Genomic DNA, 24,626 nt, shown 5'->3' with positions numbered 1-24,626 from the left:
CAACATGTTAAATACAATTTTCAGAATTAAAACACTTAGAATTATTGAAGGCTAGTCTCACCCTTACCTTGGATTGATCGACGAAGGACTCTACCGTTTTCTCTTCTCTAAAAGGACATTAAACAGAAGAGAGATTATGGTCTTAAGAACACTCTTAATTCCGAAGGGACAGAAGGGAGTAGAAAAAGAAGAAAGACTCGTCAACACAAGTCAAAAGAGGGAGAAGAGAAGAAAAGCACAGGAAGCATCAACTGTGAATTTCGGTGTGTAGAATGCACTGTGTGAGTTCTCTATTTATAGAGATAGTTTACAACTAATAAGCGAGAAACTTTGGAAACAAGTAATGCACCTATTAGATCTAGTACTTAAATATCTCAATTGAGTACCAAAATATATTATATTAAGTACAAAAATATATTATTCAGTACAGAAATATATTATTGAGTATCAAAATATATTTCAAACTATGCACTAAAATATATTAGATTGCCTACCAAAATATTTCAAATTGTGTTGCAAAACATTCTAGCTCTCCCCTTTTATAAAAATCTTCAACCTACTTATTTTTCTCTTATATCCAAATCTGCCCCCCAAAATCTCAATATTATATATATATATATATATATATATATATATATATATATATATATAATATTTCTATAACAAATAACAATTATATCTCTATAACAAATATATTTCTATAACATATATATATTTCTACACCAAATAAGAAATATATTTCTACACCAGATAACATATATTTCTACACAAAATAACATATATTTCTAAAATAAATAACACATATTTCTACATAATATTTCTACAACAAATAACATAATATTTCTTCACCAAATAACATATATTTCTACAACAAATAATATATATTTTTACAACAAATAACATAATATTTTTTCACCAAATAACATATATTTCCACTTATTCCACTAAACTCTTCTAGTTTCCAAAACAGCCCCCACAACTTAATCTTATTTTATTTTCAAATATTATTCTATTAAATAATAAAATAAGCCTCTTAATAAATCAACAACACCTCACAAAAATCATATAAATCACATATGTCATAAAAATAGACTCTAAACTCAATAAAATAATTAAATATTAAAATAGGGCATTACAGTGACGAGTTTGCCTAATACTCCTAAAGGGAATGACGCGATTTGGGTGATTGTTGATAGATTGACGAAGTCGGCTCATTTTCTTCCGATTAATATTAGTTTTCCTGTTTCTCAATTGGCAGAGATTTATATTCGAGATATAGTGAAGTTGCATGGTGTTCCTTCAAGCATTGTGTCAGATAGAGATCCAAGGTTTACTTCTAGATTTTGGAAAAGTTTGCAAGAGGCTTTAGGTTCTAAGTTGAGGTTGAGTTCGGCGTATCATCCGCAGACAGATGGTCAGTCGGAGAGGATGATTCAGTCGTTAGAAGATTTGTTGAGAGTTTGTGTACTTGAGCAAGGAGGAACTTGGGATAGTCATCTTCCATTGATAGAGTTCACGTACAATAATAGTTATCATTCAAGTATTGGAATGGCACCTTATGAGGCTTTATATGGTCGGAGATGCAGAACTCCGTTGTGTTGGTTTGAGTCAGGTGAAAGTGTGGTCTTAGGACCAGAGATTGTTGAACAAACTACCGAGAAGGTTAAGATGATTCAAGAGAAGATGAAAGCGTCGCAGAGTAGACAAAAGAGTTACCATGATAAGCGTAGGAAAGATCTTGAGTTTCAAGAAGGAGACCACGTGTTTTTGAGAGTCACTCCTGTGACTGGTGTTGGACGTGCCTTGAAGTCAAAGAAGTTGACTCCGAGATTTATTGGTCCGTGTCAGATATCGGAAAGAGTTGGAACGGTGGCGTATCGAGTGGGATTACCACCGCACCTTTCGAATTTGCACGATGTGTTTCATGTGTCGCAACTTCAGAAGTATGTACCAGATCCATCCTGCAACGCCCTAGTCGTTATTTTATTTATTTGGAATTATTTAGAGTCTTTATGTGATTTTAAATAATAGTTGTGATTTATGTGGTGTGTATTATTTTACTATATGGTTTATTTTTAATATAATTAGAATAATATGAGAAATAGAGTTATTTTGGAGTGTAGGGAGTTTAAGATTGCTAGAATGATCTGAATTGTTGTTGTTGATGCCTGTTTTGTGTTCCTTTAGATGCCTAGTTAAGTATTGAACCTGTAAACATCTGTTGGAAATTGTTTTGGGTGATCAGGGGATTAAAATTGGGTTTTGGAGTGAGAAAAGGTTTGAAACCCGTAGGTTTTTGCACTGCCCAGATGAATGGTCGCTTAAGCGAACGACCCGTCGCTTAAGCGAGCATTCAAGCAAGCTACCCATAATTCTGATTTGTCAGTTCGCTTAAGCGAACTACGAGCGAACCCGTAAGCGAAAAATCATTTGCATTCTGTCAGAAGTTCGCTTAAGCGAACCGCAAGCGAGGCGTTAGCGAGTGAAACCCCAACTCTCTGTAAGCCGGTCGCTTAAGCGAACCAGCCGTCGCTTAAGCGAAGGTGACCTTAGTCAGCCACTTTTTGAACTTTGCCTCGTGCATTAGGGGATCCTTTTGAGCATTTAAAAATGTTTCTTTCAACTTGTATAACCCTTATATATACACTGAATCCTACTGAAAACACTTTGGTAATCGAATTAGTTGAGTTTAGTGAATTTGGAGATGATTGAGTATGAAACCTAGTGAACATATACTATGTTGAATGAACTTGATGCATTGGTTTGATTATTATTAATTGTACAATTTCTGGAATGGTTGAATTGGTTTTGATGAGTCGTTGTGAATTATGGAGTCGTAAGTCATATATACATATATGCATTGTCGAGTTGTATGCAGATATACACAAGTGGAGTCAGTTGCATAAGCATAAAAGCGGGAGGGCTCTGGCCCTGGAACGCCTCGTCGTTCAAAGCGGGAGGATTCATGTCCTGGAACACTTTAATTGTTCAAAGCGGTGAGGGCTTATGCCCTGATGAATGCTTTAACCATTCAATATCCGGTGAGGACTTATGTCCTGAATGAATGCTTTAACCATTCAATTAGCGGTGAGGGCTTCGGCCCTGAATATGGTACCACATGCATAGTTGCACTTGTTGAGGAGTCTTAGAAGTGTTGTCATGTTATTGCATGTGTCGTTGTCGTTGGTTTGAATTGCCATGTTATTAATGTTGTTGTTGATTATGAAATTTATACATATATTGGAATAATCATTTATATTTTAGGGTGTTAGATTCAATCGATGTTAATATATATCATTATTATTGTTTGTGAATCTCACCCCTTCTGCTTGAAAATGTTGCCTTTCCTATGGGTAACTTGCAGGTGATCCTGAGTAGTAGGTGGTGGCTCAAGTGTCTAGGGCTCTGATACGTACGGGATGACAATTTCTTATTTGTTTTTCATTCCTTATGTATCAATTTTTAGAACTTTCTGATGTAGCCCTTTGCTTGATTGTTGGATTTATTTTGATGAGGCTTTTATGCCAAAATTATTTTATGGAAAATTAAAAATTATTGTTGTTGCTTTTGATGCAAATATTCCGCTGCCAATTAATGATATTTTGAAGGATGTTTATTAAATAGTTTTATATTCTATTTAAGAAATTATGAAAATGTAGTGTGACATGCCCGTTTGGGTTATTACTCTGATGAATTATTTATTAATTAATCGCTTTGGGATAACGGGGTGTTACACATCCCATGTGATCCAAAGTGATGATGTGCAAGTTAGAGATAACCTTACGGTTGAGACTTTACCGGTAAGGATTGATGATCGAAAAGTGAAGACGTTGAGAGGCAAGGAGATACCTCTTGTGAGAGTCGTTTGGGACAGAACGACTGGTGAAAGCTTAACGTGGGAGCTACAGAGTAAGATGCTGGAATCTTATCCAGAGTTGTTTGTTTGAGGTAAATTTTCGAGGATGAAAATCTTATAAGTTGGGGAGAGTTGTAACGCCCGTTTTGAATTATTTAATTATTTAATTGAGTCTAGAAGTTATTAAGATGAGTTTATATTATATTTATATAATATATGTGTGATTTAAGAGGTTTATATGATTGAGGTGGTTTTATATGATTTTATGAGGAGTTGTGACTTATTTTATTGTTTAATAAAATAAGATTTGAAAATAAAATAAATATTGAGTTTAGGGGTTGTTTTGAGATTTTAGAGAGTTTTGTGGGAGAAAGAGAAATAAGATAAGATAGTTGGAGGAGATATAAATAGGGAAACCTAGTTTAGAGAAAACATTTGTACGTACGATCAATTTTGGAGAAAAGGGAGAAAAAGCCAAGAGAAAGGAGAAGACCTAGAGGGGCTACGATTTTCATCCTATAAGGTAAGGGTGAGACTAACTTTGCAATTCCATTAAGTCTCTGATTCAATGGTTAGGTTTAACGTGATTAGGATGAGTTTAAGAGGAATTGGAAACTAGGTCAAAATTGGTAGAATTATTGATTAAAGGGTGAAAAGTTGTTAGATTGATGTAGAATTTGTCCCTAGATCTTAGATAATGATTATGATGAATTCTGGAATCAATGTTAGGCTTAAAACCATGAGAATTGATGATTTTTATGAAAAAACGCAATTCTTCCCGTAGCGACATTCATCGCTTGCCTCCCGAGCCATGATCCTCGCCATTGCGGGGGATGAACTTCATCGCTCGCCACGCGAGCAACCTTTCCCCACCTCGCGGGTTGCACGTCGCAGCTCGCCATAGCGAGCAGATGAACTCGCCTAGCGAGCTTGACCAAAGAGCATGCAAGATGAACAGAGTGCCTTGTTAGGTTTTGCGACCTTTGTTCACGAGTTGTTGAGAATTGAACTTTGGGGTAGTATTGGGACTTAATGATGATGTTAATTATAATTGTGAAGCTGTTTAAGATGTGTTGATGTTGATTATGATGTGATATAATGTTATGTGCATTACTTGAAGTATAATTTAATATTTAAGATGTTGTTGACTTGCAATTGATATTATTATGTCATGTTGTTTTTGTATACTGCCTATGTTGCTGTTGTTATTTAACTAAGCTGCATGAGTCGGTCTAAGTTGATGAAGATGATGATGTTTCCAAATTATTGGATTATATAAGAGGTTGTCGAATTAAGATGTTTAAGAGGTCGAGTCCATGCATTAGCATTTCATTGTTGGGGGCTTGATGCCCTGGAGCTTTGTACTCAACACGATGGAGCTTTAGCTCAAATAGCGATGGGGGCTTGATGCCCTGGAAGTATATTAATACTCAAATAGCGATGGGGGCTTGATGCCCTGTATTGGTACCACATGCATATAAGAGGTGTAAGTTGCATAGTTGCATTTTTTGAGTCGAAGATGATAAGTTGTGAAGTTGTGATTACTTATAAGAATTGTTAACGAAGTGATTTATGATTATCTATGATGAATAATAAGATGTTTTTATGTTGTTAAATATAATTGTTGAATTATATGCTTAATATTATTGTTTTGTGAAATCTCACCCCTTCTGCTTGGAAATGTTGCTCTTCGTATGAGTAACTTGCAGGTAATCAAGAGTAGGTTACTGGTGTTGCTGTCGTGAGTGATTTATTCTTCACTTGAGTCTTAGGTTGCTCTGACACGTAATGGGAAGGGGATCTTTAGTGGCTACTTCTCTTTCCTTTGCGTATTTGTTTCATGAATATTAAATGATAAAGTTGTTTAACTGATTTATGAGATGTTTGGATGAGGCCTGCGTGCCAAGACTATTTATGATATTGAATTTAATTCCGCTACTATTATGTTGATGAGGACAATTAGTTAATTATCTCTTTTATGTTTTAAGAAGTGTGATATCCCGTTGATGTGATGATTTACTCTGAATATATATTTGAAATTTTTAAGTTGGGAAAACGGGGTGTTACAACGTACGTACCTGAAAGTGCTCTAACACTCAAGTCATTTAGAGTTTAAGGAGAGTGAGACAAATATATGAGTAAGAGTGGGACCCTAACATTAGATTATCACTCATCGATCTATATCGATTAGTCTGAACCGCAATCTAGTAGAATTTAGGGTGAGTATATGACATGGACTCGAGTCTAATCTAAAATAGGATTAACTTGATTGACAAAAACAAATATAAAGGATCAAATTGGATTTTTTTTATAGTTATAGGAACAACATGAAACAAAAAATTAACTTAAGGAAACTAGTGATCGATTGAGACTTTGTAAGCTATAAGTTAGATGAAAGCTGAAAAACTAAATTATAACCGATGACTGATAGCTAATATTTTTTTTTTTTTATAATGATAATATTTTTTTTTTTTTTTTGATAAAGCTAGAAATTCAAATAAAAGTCAGGAGAAGCCTAAATATTTTAGCTACATGAACAAACGTCTTAGAAATAACTACAAGCTCGTGAGAAAGACTTGTAGCTAAACTGGTCATGTTTTGATCCAACAAATTTATAAATTAATCGAATTAGACGACGAGCTTAGCTTAGTTGCTGGGACAATGTATAATACATGTAAAATCGGGTGTTAAAAAAAAAAAAAAAACTAACTTTTCTAACACATCACAATTTAGCGAAACTCCCACTTTACTTACGCCATCCCGTTCCCAAAATTTAAATTTGAATTGAAATATTGAAGATGCAGGAGAGTTCGAGAGACTCGGAATCAGCAGCAATGGTGATAGAAACCCTAAGAAGAAAGGGTTGGTATTTGGAAGAAACCGATGATTTAAAGGCAATAATCGTCATTCAAACCGCACTAGCCGATGACCCTTCCAAGGTGTTTGAGTCTGTCGAATCGGAACTTCTCAATTCCGACCTCAAATCCATCGGAGCCAAGTCCTTACCCGAACCATCTCTTCTTCGTACCACTTCTTATCTCCATGGACCCAAAGTTCTTCAGGTTCAAATTACTAACACACCCCCTTTTCTTCTAAATTTAATTAACATTCATACTATAGTATAGTATCAATCATTACTTAGCTAATGAAAACTATGAGCGGGTGTGACTCTGCCAAATTTACTCATTGTAGAGTTTTGAGAGTATGGTACGAATGAAGCACGGACACGGACACGGATACCTGACACGACACGGACAGTGACACGCCCACACAATTAATAATTTGAAAAAAATCACATAATCCAGTGTAATTACAAGTGTCGGTGTCGTGTCGGTGTTGTCCGACACCGGGACACGCCTAATCCGAGAAGTGTCCGTGCTTACGACTAAATTGATAGTAAGTGGTTAAATATAGGGACCAACTTAACAGATTAATAGAATGAGGGACCTTTTAGAAATATTCATAATCTCATATACCTATTTAAGAGCGTCCTTCAAAGTCGGAGACTAATTTGGTGATTTACTCGTATTTAATTTTTGCGATTCAGTATTTTAGTAGATTTGTTGAAGAGAAAATTTATGGGTTCTCAACAGATATCTTCAGTGAGGGACATATCTATGAGCAGTGTGGATAATATTTCAAGAAATTCAAGTGGTCGGAGACTTCTAAGACTGTGTCTCACGGATGGTCACTCGGAGATAACTGCCGTTGAATACACTCATATTCCATTTTTACCTGACAATGTTGTTCCTGGTACTAAGGTAATGTGTCATGTTTCTTTGGATGAGTTCATGTGCATTCCTAAGCTTTTAAGTCGTGGTGTGATCCTTTATATTGCCAAAGAATTACGGTCGGATACGGCTGATGCAAACAGAGTCGTAGTTGCAGCAACGTCAAAAACATGATGTTGCAGCTACACTAGCGGTTGCAATTGCATACCTTTTTTGAAATCATGGGGGGTCCTTCATGGCTGCAAGTCTATGACAGATTGCAGGTCAACGATATATTTTCATACCGTTAGCAGGTCTGTAAATAATTTTTTAGAGAGTTAAAATGATTAGCATCATGCTTTTAAATTGTGTTCTGCAACTGTTACCGTGGCCACAGTATAAAGGATTCTGAGGCCTCCGCAACAGCATGACAGCCACATTTTTTACCGCATCAGTCACACTTTGTTGTAATATAAAGGTTTAAGCAGAACTGCAACTGCGGCCACAATTTATAACCATGAATATTGCCATGCAAATTTTGATGGCATGATTTGCTGTGATTTGATGCATATATTTGTCTTGGCTGCTTATCTTGTTTTCTGTTATGGTTACACGCTCTCATGACATTTGCATATTACAATATTTAGACTAAAGTGTTAATTAGTTTAGGATCTCAAGTATATCAATAGTGTAGCTTTGTCTCCTCTGCTATCTGTTTACTAATGTGAATCTGTATTTGTATGTTGTATTTTTAAATCACTTATACCATTTATGATGATAGTATTGTGTGTTTGCATTGGACAGATTCGTTTGGAAAATAAAGTTCCAGTTCATAGTGGTATAGCTTGCTTAAATCCTAAAGCATTGACTGTATTAGGAGGTGTTGTTCAATCACTATATGAAGAATGGCAAATGAACCAAAAATATTCAGGATTTTCTCGGTCATCTATAAGGAAGCTAGAGGATCGTGATTCAGGTGGTCCTCCTCCATTTGTGAAGCTGCAGGTTGGATCTACCACAGGTCAAAAAGAAAAATATCTCTCGTCTTTATTATTATTTTTTTCTTTGCTAGTGTATGCAATGCTTCTGCTTTAAACGGAGACGGTGCTTTTGTATATAGTCATCGTTGTCCACAATCAAATAATGCTTATTATTAGGAGTGCATAGTTGAATTCGTGATTTTATGTTGTAACATTGATGATCATTACTTTTAACTTTCCTATAAGACTATAAAGGTCGGTTTCATATATAGACTATTTATTGTTAGGACTAAATGATGGAGTAGACTACATTGAGCTTCAATATTTGGGAAAAATTACCCAAAACAAATCATTCTAGTTTTTACTACGATTTTTTATAAGTGAGTCTTGGGTAATGATAGGTTTTATGGGAAGGGGACTAAGGTGTAGAGGGGCCATCAATTATTTTTCAAGTGTCATAGGTAGAGAATTTAGATGTCACTCTTTGGTGTCCTTGAGATGTATTTGTACTACTTTGCTATGGCATAGGTGTTTTAGTGAGAGTCAACACAAGTACTCGTTCTTTTTTATTTTGTGCTTCTACTTTTTGTTACATAACATTTTGGTTAAAATTGCTAAGAAGCGAAGATGGGGTCTACAAAAAGAGTAGAATCATGGGAGAAAATGTTGCAGGATTATATCCAAATTTGGGAAATTGAAGATCATTTGTATGGCTATTGATAAGCATTCGCAAAAGCTTCATTGGGGTGAGGTTATGCAGTTGCGGATGGAGTAAAAGGAATAGTCCGGCCTCATAATACAAAAGGATTTGGACCTGCTAGCCAGTTCAAAGTCTAGTTGATGTCCAACCTACATAGTAATTTAGATACCCCACAATCGTAGCCACTACAATCGGGTTCGACAACTGCAAGTAGTACTGGCAGTACCACTATTTCTTCTTACCTAATGAAGGAACGTAGGTTTCTGTATCAAGAGTATATATGCTGATGAGATGAAAGAAAATACTTAGTGTGATCAAACCTACGGACCCACCCACAGATGCTCGAAAAAAAAACCGTTTGTGTAGTATTTTTAGAGATGGTGAAGGATTATTTGAGGAGGAACTTGCAACGATGGGTGGAAAGAATGTCTTAGAGAAGGTTTATTCATATGCAACCAATTGACGTTATAGATTCACAGGGTTAATACTTGTTAGGATCCAATCTGAGAGAGTGCTTTAAGTAATTAGTAGGTGGTTAATTAGGTTTAAGTAGATCATTAGTAAGTGGCCCATTAGGGTTAATTAATAAGAGGCCCATTAGGGTTAAACAATAGAATCTTCTCTTTATTTGTATCTAAAGGAGAATTCTTACGAGTGATGAGTATGATGGAATAAGTTTCTGTTAGGACCAGAGTATGACGATAAAACTGCCAAATAAGGTTCCAGAATAAGGTTCCTAAGATCAAACTCCAGCTATGTTACTGCCAAATAAGTTTCTGTTAGGACCAGAAAAAATGGGCATTTTTTAGATCAAACTCGAGCTATGTTATTCCAAAATAAGGTTCCTAAGAAATTTTGGGAGGAGGCAGTTTTAACCACATCTTACCTCATAAACCGTTTACCTTCTAGTGTCCTTGACTCTAAAACTCCTATGGAAGTTTTATCGTCGTTCTATCCTTATATGCCCACCTCCAATAGAAACTTATTCCATCATACTCATCACTCGTAAGAATTCTCCTTTACATACAAATAAAGAGAACATTCTATTATTTAACCCTAACGGCCCTCTTATTATTTTACCCTAGCGGGTCACTTACTAATAATCTACTTAAACCTAATTGACCACCTACTAATTACTTAAAACACCATCTCATATTGGATCATACCAATATTCTAGATGACTTGATTAGAGATTACATGGGTTATGTCTAAATTGGAAGACACTAGTTATTATGTCCTTTAATTAAGAGGGGACAACAAGTTACCTTACATTAGAATTCTATTTTGGCTAGGACTGAAACATCACATAGAGCCTTACTAAAAGAATTGAAGTTGGCCGAGAAGGGGTGCTTTTGCTTGTATCTCTAGGGGAACTGCAAATGAGGAAAATCAGTGAAGTCCATATTTAGCACTCCTTCACCTCCATTAACCCAACTATTGGAGTTGTTTGATAATGTGATTTTCAACAGCCATAAGGATTGCCTCCACATCAACACTGGTTATTTAGGAAAATGAGATCAAAAATTTGTGGAACAGAGGTTTAGGGCTAGAATCATAAATTCAAGTAATTGCCCCTTTTCTAGTAGAATTTTATTGATGGAAAGAAAAAACGGGAGCTTGAGGTTTGTGTTTATTAGAGGGCCTCAAAGAAGATAACTATACCAAACAAACACCCAATTTTTTGTAGTAGAAGAATTAATTGATGATTTGTTCGGGCTTGCTCTTTTTTCTAAAATCGATTTATGTTGGGTACCACCACAAGGAATATGAGCATAAGATAGCTCTTTGCACTGATCATGCCCACATCTGATACTTGATGATGCCTTCTAGATTGAATAATGCACTAGCAACGTTTCAAGCCATTTTAAATTCTTCTTTCAAGATATTCGTATGGAATTCTGTTTTGGTCTTTTTTGACAACGTTTTGGCGTACAATAGTGTTGAAATTTGGGGCCTAACTCATCCTTACAAAACCGTCTTGTAAGGTGAGGAGTGCCTCCTCTTTATAAACTCTTCTCAAGAGTTATATCTATCTGATGTGGGACTAAATCCACCCCCTCAAAGCCAACACATTGAAGGTGTTGGAGGCTGCAATTAAAGCTAACCAAAGGTCGCAATTTAGACGACTCCGGGCAGACCGCAATTAAGGTGGAATTTCCAACAAATAGGAATTGGCATCCTTTGCACGCAATTTCAGCCAATAATGGTTTTATGGAACAAGAAAAGGTAAGAGAAGTGTGATGATCTGGCCAATTTAGACTGTCTAAGGCAGTTGGCAAGGTATTGAAAATATGTTTAGGACCATGCAAAGAAAGAAACCATTGTCTAATCATCTAAGACAAGGGCATTTCAGTGGAACAAGGCAGCAAATCAGGCTTCAGACAGTTAATAACAGACTCAGCACAGTCTCCGTATTACCTAAGTTTGATACAACAATATTGTGGAATTTGATGCTTTTAGGAAAAGAGTAGGAGCCGTATTGATGCAAAGCCACATATTTCTTATAGAGAAAAGGATCATCGAACTTAACCAACAAGACTGGCTTCAGGTATTTCTTTGACTCAATATTACAAGCTAAGAAAGGAGAATAGGGCAGTGATTACATGTCCTGCAGCTAGAATAAGAACAGAAACGACAAAATGTTTGTGGTGTCAGAGGCTGCATCCAATATGGATTAAGCCTGACCAGTTAAAGGATGAGGTGTTGGTTGATCCCGAAATAATAATGGAGAAAACAGTGATTGATCCTACTAAAAGGCCAAGGCTAGGCTATTTCATAAGGGTGGAATGGTGATGATTCGACTATATATGTCTTTTTCATTCCGTAGAAAATCAATTTTACGGTATAGACGCTTATGACCTCTCCCTCTATGCCCTGTGGTAACGATTCCTCTGGCATTACAGCCTTTACCACAGTGATGCTGTCCATAACATAAGAGTAGAGAATGAATAGCTCGCTCTCTTAAGGGGTTTGGAGTTATTTTTTCACTACCCTGCTATGGCAGAGGAATTATTCTTTCTTCTTTTATTCTGTGCTTCTGTTTTTTTGTTACATAAAAGTTTACCTTCGGGTAGAAGATTAATTGTTTGCAATGCAGAACACATGAATTGTTTGCTTAGAGTAAATGTGAATTGCAGGTTATGCAGATTATAACTCTAGAAGTGGCAAGCCCATTGCTGGAGCTAGTAGAGCTGAGATGAGGCCAACTGATATCCAGCAAGACCGAAATCGGAAAGAAGATCTCTTGGACGCAAATCTAAAATCCAAACCGCCTCCAGAACGAGCTGAAGGCAAACTTAGTAGTTCAGAGTTAAGGCCAAAAGGTGATAGCTTTGTCTGATTTTCGTTTGATTATTTTTTACATATATCCCAGACCCTGCGTATGCAGGAGCTTTTGTGCACCGGGCTGCCCTTTTTATATGATTAGGGATGTAACCCTCTGAGGTGCATTTAAAGAAGTTAAATCCAGAAAAGAGAAAGTCGCATCTGGAATTGATATTTTTTCCTTTTGTCCAGAAAGAGCTGAAGACAAACCTAGTAGTTCGGGGACAAGGCCAAAAGAAGGTGATTCCCTTGCCTGTTATTCTTCTGCTTATTTCACTTTGTGTAAATGATACAGTAGTAATCTTGAGGTACATCTAAAATGAAAACCAGAAAGAAAAAGTTTCATTTGCATTTGATATTAATTCATTTTGTTGCTTGCAATGGTATCTGCTTGCCATGTGACAAAAATGTCAAGATATAATTGACATTGCTTATTCAAAACCCTTATACAAATGTAACCCACTTAGGTTGGCCTGGTGGTATTGGCTTGGGACTTGGGAGTGTGCTTCTCCTCAAGGTCTCAGGTTCGATTCTCCCTAGTGCCAGTTTGGGTGGGCTAATTTAGTTTCTTCAAAAAAAAAAAAAAACCCTTATACAAATGTGAAGTCATGGGCAATGAACATGATTGGAATACAACTAAGAATAAGGGAGTTATGGGTAAACCAAAAATATAGGGGGGTTTTGGAAATGAAGGCTAAGAAGACTAGTAAGGTGACAGAAAGATAGTAATGGATTGTGCTCCTTGTTTGGATATACGGAGCTATTCATAAGAGAGGGTATCATGGATTTTTTCTTTTGAAGCCAGAGAATAGATATTTCTGTTGGAGCTTTGCTCTGGGAGTAGATAGAGATCCTCTACTACCATTTTCCTTTATCATCAATAATACACATATTTCCATCAATTTCATCTGTATTTCTGTTTCATTTTCTGCGCATTTCCTGTGTTTGATTCACTGTGTTCGTTGGTTTGTTCCAGAACTGATCAATCAGAAAAATATAGAAAAAATATATGTATAATAGATGAACAACATCAAGTATGAATGCCTTTTCCCAGTTAAGTGAAATTTGCTGCATGGATAAAATGTTTACGTAATGTTATCATAAATTATATTTGAAGGCAGACCAATTAATTTCTAATATCTCCTAATGATACTATAAATGCTAAAATCCAATACTTATTTGTTCTTGTTACAGTTGTGGAGTCTGTTCCTGTACAAAATCAAGCAGCTGCACAAAAATTACTTCAGAAACTGAATCAACCATATCAGCGTGGTCGACATCCTAGGGGTCGAGGACGTAGGGGAAAGGGTCAAGAAGAGGATGAAGTTGTATTTACTCTGGAAGAATATGAAAAAAGAAAGGCCCAAGTAAAACCTTCTAATAATGACGAGGTTCTAGATATTAGCCGTGATGAGGATCTTGCTTGGCAGCTTCAGAATCAATTTAACCTCGAACATTCCCAGGTCTGTTCTGTAGTTTAATTTCTTTTAGGGATGTTAGTGAATTTAACTGTTTTAGGTTTTATTCCTGTTCATTATTCTACCTTTGCAATAGTTGTTTCAATATCATGTGTCTTGATTAGGTACAAAGGGGTCCTCAGGAATCTGAAGCGGAGAACATTCGAATGAGCATGTTCACATACGAAAAGGATTCTGATGATAGCTATCAAATGGGAAGAGGAGGAAGAGGTAGAGGAAGGGGTAGAGGTAGGGGAAGGGGTAGAGGAAGGGGGAGGGGAAGATGAAGTTAACATTATTGTGTGTCTTGGATATTTTTCTTCCTTTTATTTTCAAAATTGATCTTTTTTTGATACTGAAGTAGAATTCATTGATATGTTAGTCTTATCTCTTTTCATCAACCTTTATGTAGATATGCTTAACATGTCATCACCCAATATCTCTATTTTCTTTTGTATACGAATTTCAGTATCTCGATTACTCAGGGATTGTTCAAACAATTATTTAGGGAAGAAAATCGCATAATTTGGTGAGGGTTTATGCTGTGATGAAGTGAATGCATGATTGATTGATTGAATGGTTATCCGTGTAATTTGTCCTTTAAAAATTTCTCGAGTACTTTGGGCCATTGCTTTCTTTCCGTAATTTTTTTTCTTTATTTTGAATAATATTTAGGATTGTGATACAGTATTGTTGTTCTGGAGTGCCAACATAGATAGAATGTTAGTTTTTTCATAATGTTGTCTCTCCATGCTCCATGTTTATGAAAATTGCAAAAGATAGTGAAATAAATAAGTAGTTAATACAAATTAACCATGGTGAACTTTTTTTTATAAAAAAAAAACTCCATACAGTTTAACGATTGATTAATATAGGGATCAATCTCAGAGTCTTAAAACAAAGAATTTCCGAAAGGAGTCCACTCCAATATCTCATGCTCCTGATCTACTAGTTACTTGGAAGCAAGATAATTTAAATAAACAAAATATCAATAGAAAAATGCCCTACCTCTTACAATTGTGTTCATTCGAAGACATATCTTCATGCAGTCATTGGAAGCTAACCATTGTGAACTAAGGTGGATTGGGAACTATGGGGTGAATTTACAATTATTAAAAGTTATACTACCACAATTAAAAACTATCATCTTTTGAATGGCATGGCGAGTTACATATTTCTTGTTTATTTAATTTTTGTTATCTTACATATTTTTAAACCAGTGTGATTGAGACAACTCATTTGGATAAAATTACCTTTTGTTTTTAGGGTTAACGAAGGTGTCAACTTTCAATAATTCTAGCGTAAGCTGTACTAAATAGGAAATTTTGTGGCTTATTTAATGAATTCCAACCACTTGAAGTTGGCAATGGAGAAAGACTTAACATTGATAAAGTCTCCAACCACAAAATTAATTATTACCAAAATATGATATTTCAAATTTTTAACTATTACCAAAATAATGTTATTTCAAATTTTTAATTATATTACCAAAATAATGATATTTCAAATTTATTCTGTTTTTCCTTTTCCACGTATAACTTGATGTGAATTTTGTCAATCTTTTTTTTTTTTTACTATCCTTTTTTTTTATAGACTAACAAAAACTATCATATAGCAGGTAAAAATTAGCTTAAAATTACTTAAGAGGTTAGTTATACAATAAATGACTTTCTATTTTCTAACTCTAATCAAAATAAACCTTTTTTCTATTAAAAAAAAAGCCTAATTGCACTTTTGGCCCTCTATGTTTCAAGAAGTTGCGATTTTGGACCTCTAACTAATTAAAATACAAAACAACCCCCTATGTATTGGATCTTTGGTAGTTTTTGCCCCCTAACTAATTAAAATACAAAACAGCCCCTTATGTATTGGATCTTTGGCAGTTTTGGCCCTCTAAATCAATTTTGATTCGGTCAACGCTGACCTGACACTTCAAAGCCGCCACGTGTGCATTGTTTTAATTAAAAATAAATTAAAAAAGTTACATATAAATTAAAGAATTAAATAAATGAAAAAAAACACAAATAATTAAAAAAAAATAAGAGAAAAAAAAATGAAGGAAATTGTGTTACAATGTCTGATTCTAGCTCTTCTTTATCTCATCTCTCTAAAACACTGATTCAAGAACATGCTCTATTGACAGAAGCATGGAAAAAGTGGAAAAAGGATGAGTAGCTCAATGCAAGCACGATAATGAAATAATGTTATATTGAACCAAACGAAAGTTTCGTTTTTATCAAAAGAAAAAGGAGCATATCACATGCACTTTGACATATATAAAGGGCACAAAACCAGACAGCTATATTAGTTGCATGTTGCTTATACATAACTTGAATAAGAATTACATCTCCATTGCTCCCTAACAATCCAATAGCCTGATATATTTATCATATAAATTCTTTTTTTCCTCACTTACTCTGTCGTTTCATATCTGTATATTTATTATAAACTGCTCAGTTATTTGTTAATTTGCAGTTATAAATGTAATATTATCAGTGTCAGCATGATAATGTAAGAATATCTGAATAATCTTTAATAGTATGAATATCTATTCTTGAATCAGTTAAAAAGTGTGTTTTAAAACTCCTTGTCCGAGACACAATAACTCCTACATGTTACCTTGAATGCATGAATAAGAATTTCCTGTATTATCAATTTGATGATCTCCCAAAAAATTCAGAACAATCACATACTGTTTACATTATTAAAAGTATAATGATAGTTTCTATTTATATTTCCTCATCAACTCTGTTCCTGAATGCTACAACTAGTTTACCTGTGTTTGAAAAATTAGAATGCCGCTTTACTTCCTCGTGTTTCTGTTACAATTTGAATACCTGAGAGATTCAATCGGAGCAAATTCATGGTGGTGATAAAACTTCAAGATTTTGGAACAAAGGGTTTTGGAGAGAGAGAATCAGTGTTTTAAAGAGAGATGAGAGGAAGAGGAGGGAGAATCAGATTTTTGAACACGATTTCCTACCTTTTTTTTTTTTTTTTTAATTATTTGTTGTTTCATTTAATTAATTCTTTACTTTATATGTGGTTTTATTTATTTATTATTAATTAAAACAATGCACACGTGGCGGCTTTGAAGTGCCACGTCAGCGTTGACCGAGTCAAAATTGGTTTAGGGGGCCAAAACTGCCAAAGATCCAATACATAGGGGGTTGTTTTGTATTTTAATTAGTTTATGAGGCAAAACTGTCAAAGATTCAATACATAAGGGGCTGTTTTGTATTTTAATTAGTTAGGGGGCCAAAATCGCAACTTCTTAAAATATAAGGGGCCAAAAATGCAATTTAGCCTAAAAAAAACTACTCGCAAGCTTAACCTCATGTTTTGTCCAAACGTAACACTCCAAAAAAAAGTTTGTGAAAAGGAGCATGCATGCACAAGCACAGCCCACTATAACTGTACTAGGAATATATTAGATAGTAAATGAGAAATGATATTTGTACAATCAATTTGAGATAATTTTTGTATAACTTTCTCTCTCATACTCACATGACGGTCTTATCCTCTCCCTTCCTTTTTCTCTCTCCATTGTTTTTGACCAATAAGAAGAGAGAAAAACAAGGTTGTCACTAAAGTTGTCATGGAATGGATGTACAAATATCATTGCTCATAGAAGATAGGGTAAATACCTATTTTCGTCCCTGTAATATGAGCGAATTCCGGTTTTGCTCCCTGTAAAAAAAAAAAAGATTCCGTCCCTGTAATTTTAGATTCTTCCACTTTGAGTCCCTCACTCAAACTTGTCAGTAGAATATGCTGACTTGTCATGCTTACTGTGTAATTATTATATATTTTTTAATTTTTTTAAATATTTTTTAATACACGTGGATTTTATAATTATTTCCATTATTTAAAAAAACAGTTAATTTTAATTAACTAAAAAATAAAATAAAAACAGCAGAAAAGGGGGGAAATCTTAGGTTTCCTGTTCTCCCCCTTTCGTTCATCTTCTTTAATCCTTTCTTCTTTCAATTGCATCACCACGTCCATAGTATCCTTTCATCACCAAAATTGAATCCGAGTTCAACAACGACGACTTCGGATCATGTCCTTCCATCCTCTCCACTCAACAACAATGGCTTCGACTTCAGCTTCCGATTCGGCGTCAACATGTTTTCGGTGTTTCCAGGTCGCATACGTCTGTTCTTTGATGTTGCTGATGTTTTGTTGCAATTTTAAGATGTTTGAGCATACAAGATCTAGGTTCCCTTTATTCATCCGAAAATCTCTGTTTTCAACAACAATCCCTTACTTATTGTTGGATAGACATGAAGAGTTTGAAGGATGAGAGCAACAATTTCGGTTCTTATTGATGTTGGTCTTGTTGTTGTTTTGTTGAAAGAAGATGAGAAGAGAGAGAAATGTCACAAACACAAACAATTATACAAAAATTGGTTTTGTATTGAAGATTAAAGGCTAAAGGTGGGGTAGTATGGTGTGGTGGATACAAAGAATGAATGATTGAAGATACTGGGATTGGATGAAGATAAAGATGCTGCTTGAATTTCGTTTTCCAGAATTTTAATTTGAAGATGAATTGATGAAGGATTGAATGGAAAAGAACAGCAAAGAAGAGGAAGGGATCTGCGAAGAGGATGATGGAAATACAAGGATATGCTATTTTCAGATTTTAATCTAAAATAAATGGTTTAAAAGAAAAACCAACGGCACCTAATTCTATTTAAAAAATAAATGAATAATTAAATAATTACACAGTCAACTGGACACGTCAGCAAATTCTGCTGACAAGTTTAAGTGAAGGACTCAAAGTGGAAGAATCTGAAATTACAGGGACAGAATCTAAATTATTTTTTTTATAGAGACCAAAACCGGAATTCGCTCATATTACAAGGACGAAAAGAGGTATTTACCCTAGAAAATATATGACTCCTTTTTCCACCTTATTGATTTCTCGCACGCTCAGGTTATATAATACAAACAACATAAACACCCCATAAAAATCTCCAAAACGCATTAAAACATTTCAAATTTTAAAATCTGAATAAGGCGCTTAAGAAACTCAGAGTGGAAAAAGTAATGGCCAAAATATATTTATATATCCATTTTAGGAAAAGTCATCCGCTTCACAGACTATTTGAATAATTTGAAATACATTAAACCAAATTTTATCATTATTAATGAAATTAACTAAATTCTTCAATAGAAGTGATTTACTTGAAAAGCACATACGAGAGGAAGGGCATATTTATTGCATGATAGCATAAGTTAACAGATTTTTAGGTCCTAGGTGGGAGTTGGGAACATGACAGAAGCTAGATTATACATTCACAGTTGTCGAACATAAATAAATACTTAAGCCTTTATTATGAAACCGTTGTTAGTTACCTATCCACAACCCAATTAACAAGCAATAACTTTCATTGGAAAAAATAAGGCAGAACCATATATAACAACAATTTATTATACATGCTCAGCCATTTTGAAGAAAAAATAAAATAATATTGATAACACCTAACAGTACCATAACCATATATGAATTGGAAGATGGAGCAGAGGGAGAATAGAGTAGGAGCTAATTACAATGAGAATGAGAATGAGATTTTTAACTACCCTATCCCTCTTTAACCAGTTGGATTAACACATATTAGTATACATTTATGACACAGATCTCATGAAAACAAGTTGTAAGGCTTTCATAGGTGATAGTGAGTCAAACATTTAGGTGCTCTGTGATGGAAACTGATTCAGAACATCAAAATTGTTGATAGGTTTTGGCCTCCACCCAGTCCTACCCCTAACAATCTCGGCACCATCATCGAGTCGAAGCAAGTGCTTGCATTCAACAAACCCGCTGTCAGCTAAATTTCCAATGTCAGCACCAGAGACAGATGTCAGGGACTGAAGTACACTGTTCCTGCCACATTCCCTCCTGTACTCCAAAGTCATGGAATGCAGCTCATGACTCTCCAAAATTGGCTGTGGAGCACTCTGCAGCAATCAAACGACAATCCTTTTGGTTAAGCGGCCTGATAAGTTTATTGACTAAACAAATAATCAAAAAGGGATTTTAACTCCTCTAAAGTAACCAATTCATTCTATAAGATAAAGTTAGCAATTTCAACAGTTGATATTAAATCAACTGTTAATGTTACCTGCAGGTGTATAAGATTCATAGATGTGTTAGAACATCAACCGTTGATTTGTTTATCAAAAGTTGAGAATGATAGACCTCATTCAGACGATCCCTACTAATAAATCTATACAATTATAAAAAAGAGTAGTGTTATTTGAACAACCAAATGAGACAACTTATGTGACAACTTCTTTTTTCTCTATTTTCATTGGTCAAATTTTTTTAAAAAAATTTACAGGGGGGTAAATCAAAAAAAATATTTTACAGGGGGGAAAACCAAAAATGACCTATATTACAGGAGGTAAATCACCATTAACCCATAAGAGTATAATGTGAGTATGAGAGAGAAAGTTGTCAAAAAGTTAGAAAATAGTTGTACAAATATCATTTCTCTAAAAAAAAACAAGAACACGAGAAAGCGAGGAGGGGAGTAGATATGACAGACTACAAGAAGAGAAAATCACCTCCAGAATCCACCCAATGTACTTCACATTATTAACATGCTGATTAACATCTAGATCATTCCATCTGGGCTGAAAATAGAGATGAAGGGTGTAACATAAGAATTAGAAAATATTCAAAACACTAAATCAATGATAACAATTAGAAAAATAGTTCACATACACTTAAACCAGTGCGAATATATTCAGCCGAATCATCAAGTTTAGTTAATTTTCTGTTATCCTCGTCCACAACTGGATCAGAATTAACAAAATAATGCTCTATCTCTCCTCTGACCTCTTCTGGAATTTTAGATAGTTTCCTTGTCAGTTTATTCATCATGACCCAAACACTGTAGAACATCAAAAGCAAAACCAACAAATCAGAAATTGCAAAAGTGCTTCATGTATAACTTAAATATCTAATAAGTAATTTACTGCTACACTTAAATCTCAAACCAATTTGACAAAAGCAAACTGAATATTCAATTATCAAATTTTGTAAAATAGGATAAAGCTTGCAAGATTAAAAACAGTGGCCAGTCACAAGGCAAGCACATTTAGATTCAGAAAAAACATTTACAACATATCTTATGGCCACTGAAGAAAGGAGCAAGAAAGGTTCTGAATTGACTTTTACCTGGATGCTCTTGTCAAGATTTCCCCTGTTTTGGCGTCGCGCACAAGCCAATCACGACGCATACCATTTTTTCCTGCCGCAGAAACCCAAGTGTCTACTTGAACAACATCACCCCTGAAGCAAAAATAGATTCACTCAACTTCTGATGAACAAATACAGAATATTCCAAAAACATAATTTCGAGCATATACAACAAGTAACAAAACAATTTGCAAAGTACAGACGGTATAAGTTTAGTTATAGAAGAAAAGCAGAAGTACAAAAAATTCTGCAAGAAATTATTGACTCGTCATTCATAAATTTAAAATCACCAAGATAGAAATAGAGATAGCAGCTGAACAAAGGTATCAGCACATTTAACAAATCAAAAAGGTTAAGACTAACCACGTCGGATAACGATCAACCACAACCTGCATCCGAGTAACAACCCATATCAAGTTCTTTTTGCACATTTCTGGCGTAGAACCAAAGCCATCACCAAGAAGCCCGGCAGTCTTAACATGATTAAGTGCAGTTTCCTGTTACCAAAACAAATAATTAAGATCCCACAACAAATTTGTTACATAAAGTATAAAATCAAAATCTCACTTGTACGAGCATACCTGCAAATGATTCATTAACGTCTCTATAGACGCAGTTTTATCCGCACCTATTTCGTACGATCTAATCGAAAAGTTTTGGCGAAACACAAGACCATCTTGAACAATTTTCCCTATACCAAAAGGGTCAACAAGCATATCAGGTCGTCTTGGCTTCCAATCAAGCATCATCCACTGCTTCTCAGCAGCAAGGAAAATTGTGGTAACAGCAGCAAGAAGCATGCTCCAATCAGGCAACTGATTGATGAATGTCCTTGGGTGATGTTGTGATGGTGAATCATTTTCAACCTTCACCGGCGCAGTTGTAACCGCAGTTCCGTTGATTTTGGAAGGTGCTGCATTTGCTTTAATGTTTAATCCATTAGAGCTTTGCTTGGATTTGTATCCTCCAAGGTTAGCAGAACTAACTCCATGTTTGGAAGATTTTCCAACACTATCGGATGAAGATGATGATGTAACAGGAAAAAACGAAGATGTTGCAGCAGTTGCAACCATGTTGAATTTTACACCTGCATGCAAATTTAAAACAACACTTAATTATAATCATAAACCATAATAACATTAACAATTCAGGAAAAAAATTATTAATTTAATAATAACAACAACAACAAAACAACAATTTGGCAAAAAAAATAAAAAAATAGCAACAATAATTATAATTGATTAATTAATTAATGTCTTCTCTCTCAACCACCTTGAATTTAAGTGATAAGTTAGTTTTTTTTTTTTCTTTTTCTTTTTGGGTGATAAGTTATTAAAAAAGAAAACCAACTTCAAACACAAACTGCGAAGCAAAATGTTGTCGTTTTAGATCTGATTTTGAAAGTCGCAAATGAAGCTCAGGCAAGGAAAATTTCATTAAAATAAAATAAAAAATTGAACAAAAAAAAAAAAGGCACGAAAACTATGACAATATATATGCACGAAAAGCATATCATCACTGCGTCAAAAGCCACAAACAGAAAAAAAAAAAAATCATATTTTTTTGTTTCTTCTGTGAAGCTGGTGGAGATGAATAAGAATGAGAAGTGATAAAACGCAGCGTTTTGGTACCTTAAAGAATTGAGAGAAATGAAACAAGAGAATAGAGTTGAAACACTCTCTCTTTTGTTTTTGGAATGAGAATAAAAAAGTGTGGAATATGTTTGATTTTGAATTTTGAATATGGAAAGTAAAAGATGAATTGAATTGAAGAGAAGAGAAGAGGAGAATAATAATGTTTGTTTGTGTGTTAGGGCCAGCAAGCCAGCGATGTGAGTGAGTGGCACAGAATTGGCATCCAGCCAGCCACTTCGTTATATTTATAATCCACCTGGCTATCCCGCCCGCCCCCTCCTGCTTTTAAAGTTCTCTTTATTCAATCCAACTTCTATACTCTTCTATTTTATTTTCTACCTTTGATTAGAGCAGTGATATTTGAACAACGGTTTGATATAACTTTTGTGATAATTTCTTTTTTTATTAATTAAAAATAATGGAGAGAAAAAAAAGAAGTGAGAGAATAAGAGTATAATATAAGTATGAGAGTAAAGATTGTTAAAAAAATAGCTGTACAAATATCATTTTTCTTTCATTAACATATCAAAAGTTTAGGTTAAATAAGTTTTTACTCCATATAAAAATAAATTTTCTTAAACAATGGTCATTTAAATGTTTTTAGTTAGTATTTTTTTTGTTTTATTTTTAAGACAATTTATGTGTACATTTTAGATTTTTGAATGAGTTTATGTAGACATATTGAGAATAGTATAAGAATTTATTTGTCAAAAATATATTTATTTTTTAACTAAAGATGAAGTAAGTATGAATTTTTAAGCGTCGAAACACACTATTATGAATTAAGGATTAATTTATTAAAGAGTTAAAAAAATATGAAAAAGATGAGTGTTTATGACAAAAGAATGACAAAGTTGTATACTTTGAAAAAAATAAATTTATGATTTATATAATTTTTTAAAATAGAAGGAATAAATATGTTGAAATGCTGCAAAACATGTGTGAATCTATTCACATATTCATAGAAAAATAGTATGAATGGATTCAGTCATTTAAAAAAAACATTATTTATTAAAACAGGGATTAAATTGATTCACTCCTAAGGGTATGAATTGATTCACATGACAGCCAAGAGCAAGGTATGAATTAATTCATAGGAAAGATAAGATATAAGTCATTTTAACACATAATGAATTGATTTATTACTCTAAGAATGAATCGATTCACACAAACAAGAACTTTTAAAAACATGATTTTTGAGATTTCTTAAAGATAGTAAAGTGATTTTCAATGGACACAAAGTTACATCAAATCTAAAGTCCTAGTTTTGTCATATAATCAAAACCAAGTGTAATCTAAACTAGATTTAAGGGAAAACTAAGAATTGATTGTCTTGAATAGTAAGTTCCTCCTAAATTTGTGTTTGATCTTTAGAACATTTGGTGGAATCTTCTCACCTTTGAAATTATCATATCACAATATAAAGTATCACACGCATAAGCATATTGGTCCGATTGGACCTGAGAATATGGTTAATTGGGTTGAGATCCACTGTGTAGTTGGATTGAGCTTCCCTCGTCCGCCATGGGCCACCCTGAGTCCTTCTCCACCAGAGGTGGGTGGTGTACCTACACGTGCTCTAACGCCGAAGTTAGTAAGAGGTTCAAGAGGGAGCGTGGCTAAAAATAAGGTAAGAAATGTGATATCTGTAACACCACGTTTTTCCAACATAAAAATTTCTTAAAAAATCAGAGTAAAACATCATATAAACGGGATATCACACTTCTTAAAATCTCAAATAGATAAATAATA

General features: G+C 34.4%; 2 protein-coding genes across 2 annotated transcripts; one reads left to right on the top strand and one right to left on the bottom strand.

The window, feature by feature from the left end:
* Positions 1-6,583: 6,583 nt before the first annotated feature.
* LOC25486726 (tudor domain-containing protein 3) lies at positions 6,584-14,604 on the top strand. The gene is made up of 7 exons (XM_013608444.3): positions 6,584-6,918; positions 7,450-7,617; positions 8,371-8,587; positions 12,384-12,569; positions 12,763-12,810; positions 13,765-14,033; positions 14,153-14,604. The coding sequence occupies exons 1-7, from the start codon at positions 6,655-6,657 to the stop codon at positions 14,312-14,314; spliced, it is 1,314 nt and encodes a 437-aa protein (XP_013463898.1). The 5' UTR covers positions 6,584-6,654; the 3' UTR covers positions 14,315-14,604.
* Positions 14,605-19,406: 4,802 nt separating this feature from the next.
* LOC112419006 (palmitoyl-acyl carrier protein thioesterase, chloroplastic) lies at positions 19,407-23,120 on the bottom strand. Its single transcript, XM_024775679.2, has 7 exons — positions 22,872-23,120; positions 21,822-22,327; positions 21,604-21,737; positions 21,220-21,333; positions 20,764-20,932; positions 20,604-20,672; positions 19,407-19,994 (listed from the first exon to the last, which is right to left on the bottom strand). Exons 2-7 carry the CDS (start codon positions 22,311-22,313, stop codon positions 19,725-19,727), a joined length of 1,248 nt encoding a protein of 415 aa, XP_024631447.1. The 5' UTR covers positions 22,314-22,327; positions 22,872-23,120; the 3' UTR covers positions 19,407-19,724.
* Positions 23,121-24,626: the final 1,506 nt, after the last annotated feature.

This window comes from Medicago truncatula, chromosome 2, assembly GCF_003473485.1.
Source record: "Medicago truncatula cultivar Jemalong A17 chromosome 2, MtrunA17r5.0-ANR, whole genome shotgun sequence".
NCBI classification, from domain to species: Eukaryota; Viridiplantae; Streptophyta; class Magnoliopsida; order Fabales; family Fabaceae; genus Medicago; species Medicago truncatula.
The sequence above is the reverse complement of the archived record's forward strand: the minus strand, read 5'-3'. Positions and strand labels throughout refer to the sequence as shown.

Bases quoted from the DNA above. Each gene is read 5' to 3' on its own strand.
- LOC112419006 (XM_024775679.2), bottom strand. From the start codon at position 22,313: ATGGTTGCAACTGCTGCAACATCTTCGTTTTTTCCTGTTACATCATCA. The intron at 21,334-21,603 runs GTTAGTCTTAAC...TTTTTGCTTCAG, and splicing joins GTTGATCGTTATCCGACGTG to GGGTGATGTTGTTCAAGTAG. The intron at 19,995-20,603 runs GTGATTTTCTCT...TGATTGCTGCAG, and splicing joins ACATTGGGTGGATTCTGGAG to AGTGCTCCACAGCCAATTTT.
- LOC25486726 (XM_013608444.3), top strand. From the start codon at position 6,655: ATGCAGGAGAGTTCGAGAGACTCGGAATCAGCAGCAATGGTGATAGAA. The intron at 12,570-12,762 runs GTGATAGCTTTG...CCTTTTGTCCAG, and splicing joins TTCAGAGTTAAGGCCAAAAG to AAAGAGCTGAAGACAAACCT. The intron at 12,811-13,764 runs GTGATTCCCTTG...TTCTTGTTACAG, and splicing joins GGGGACAAGGCCAAAAGAAG to TTGTGGAGTCTGTTCCTGTA.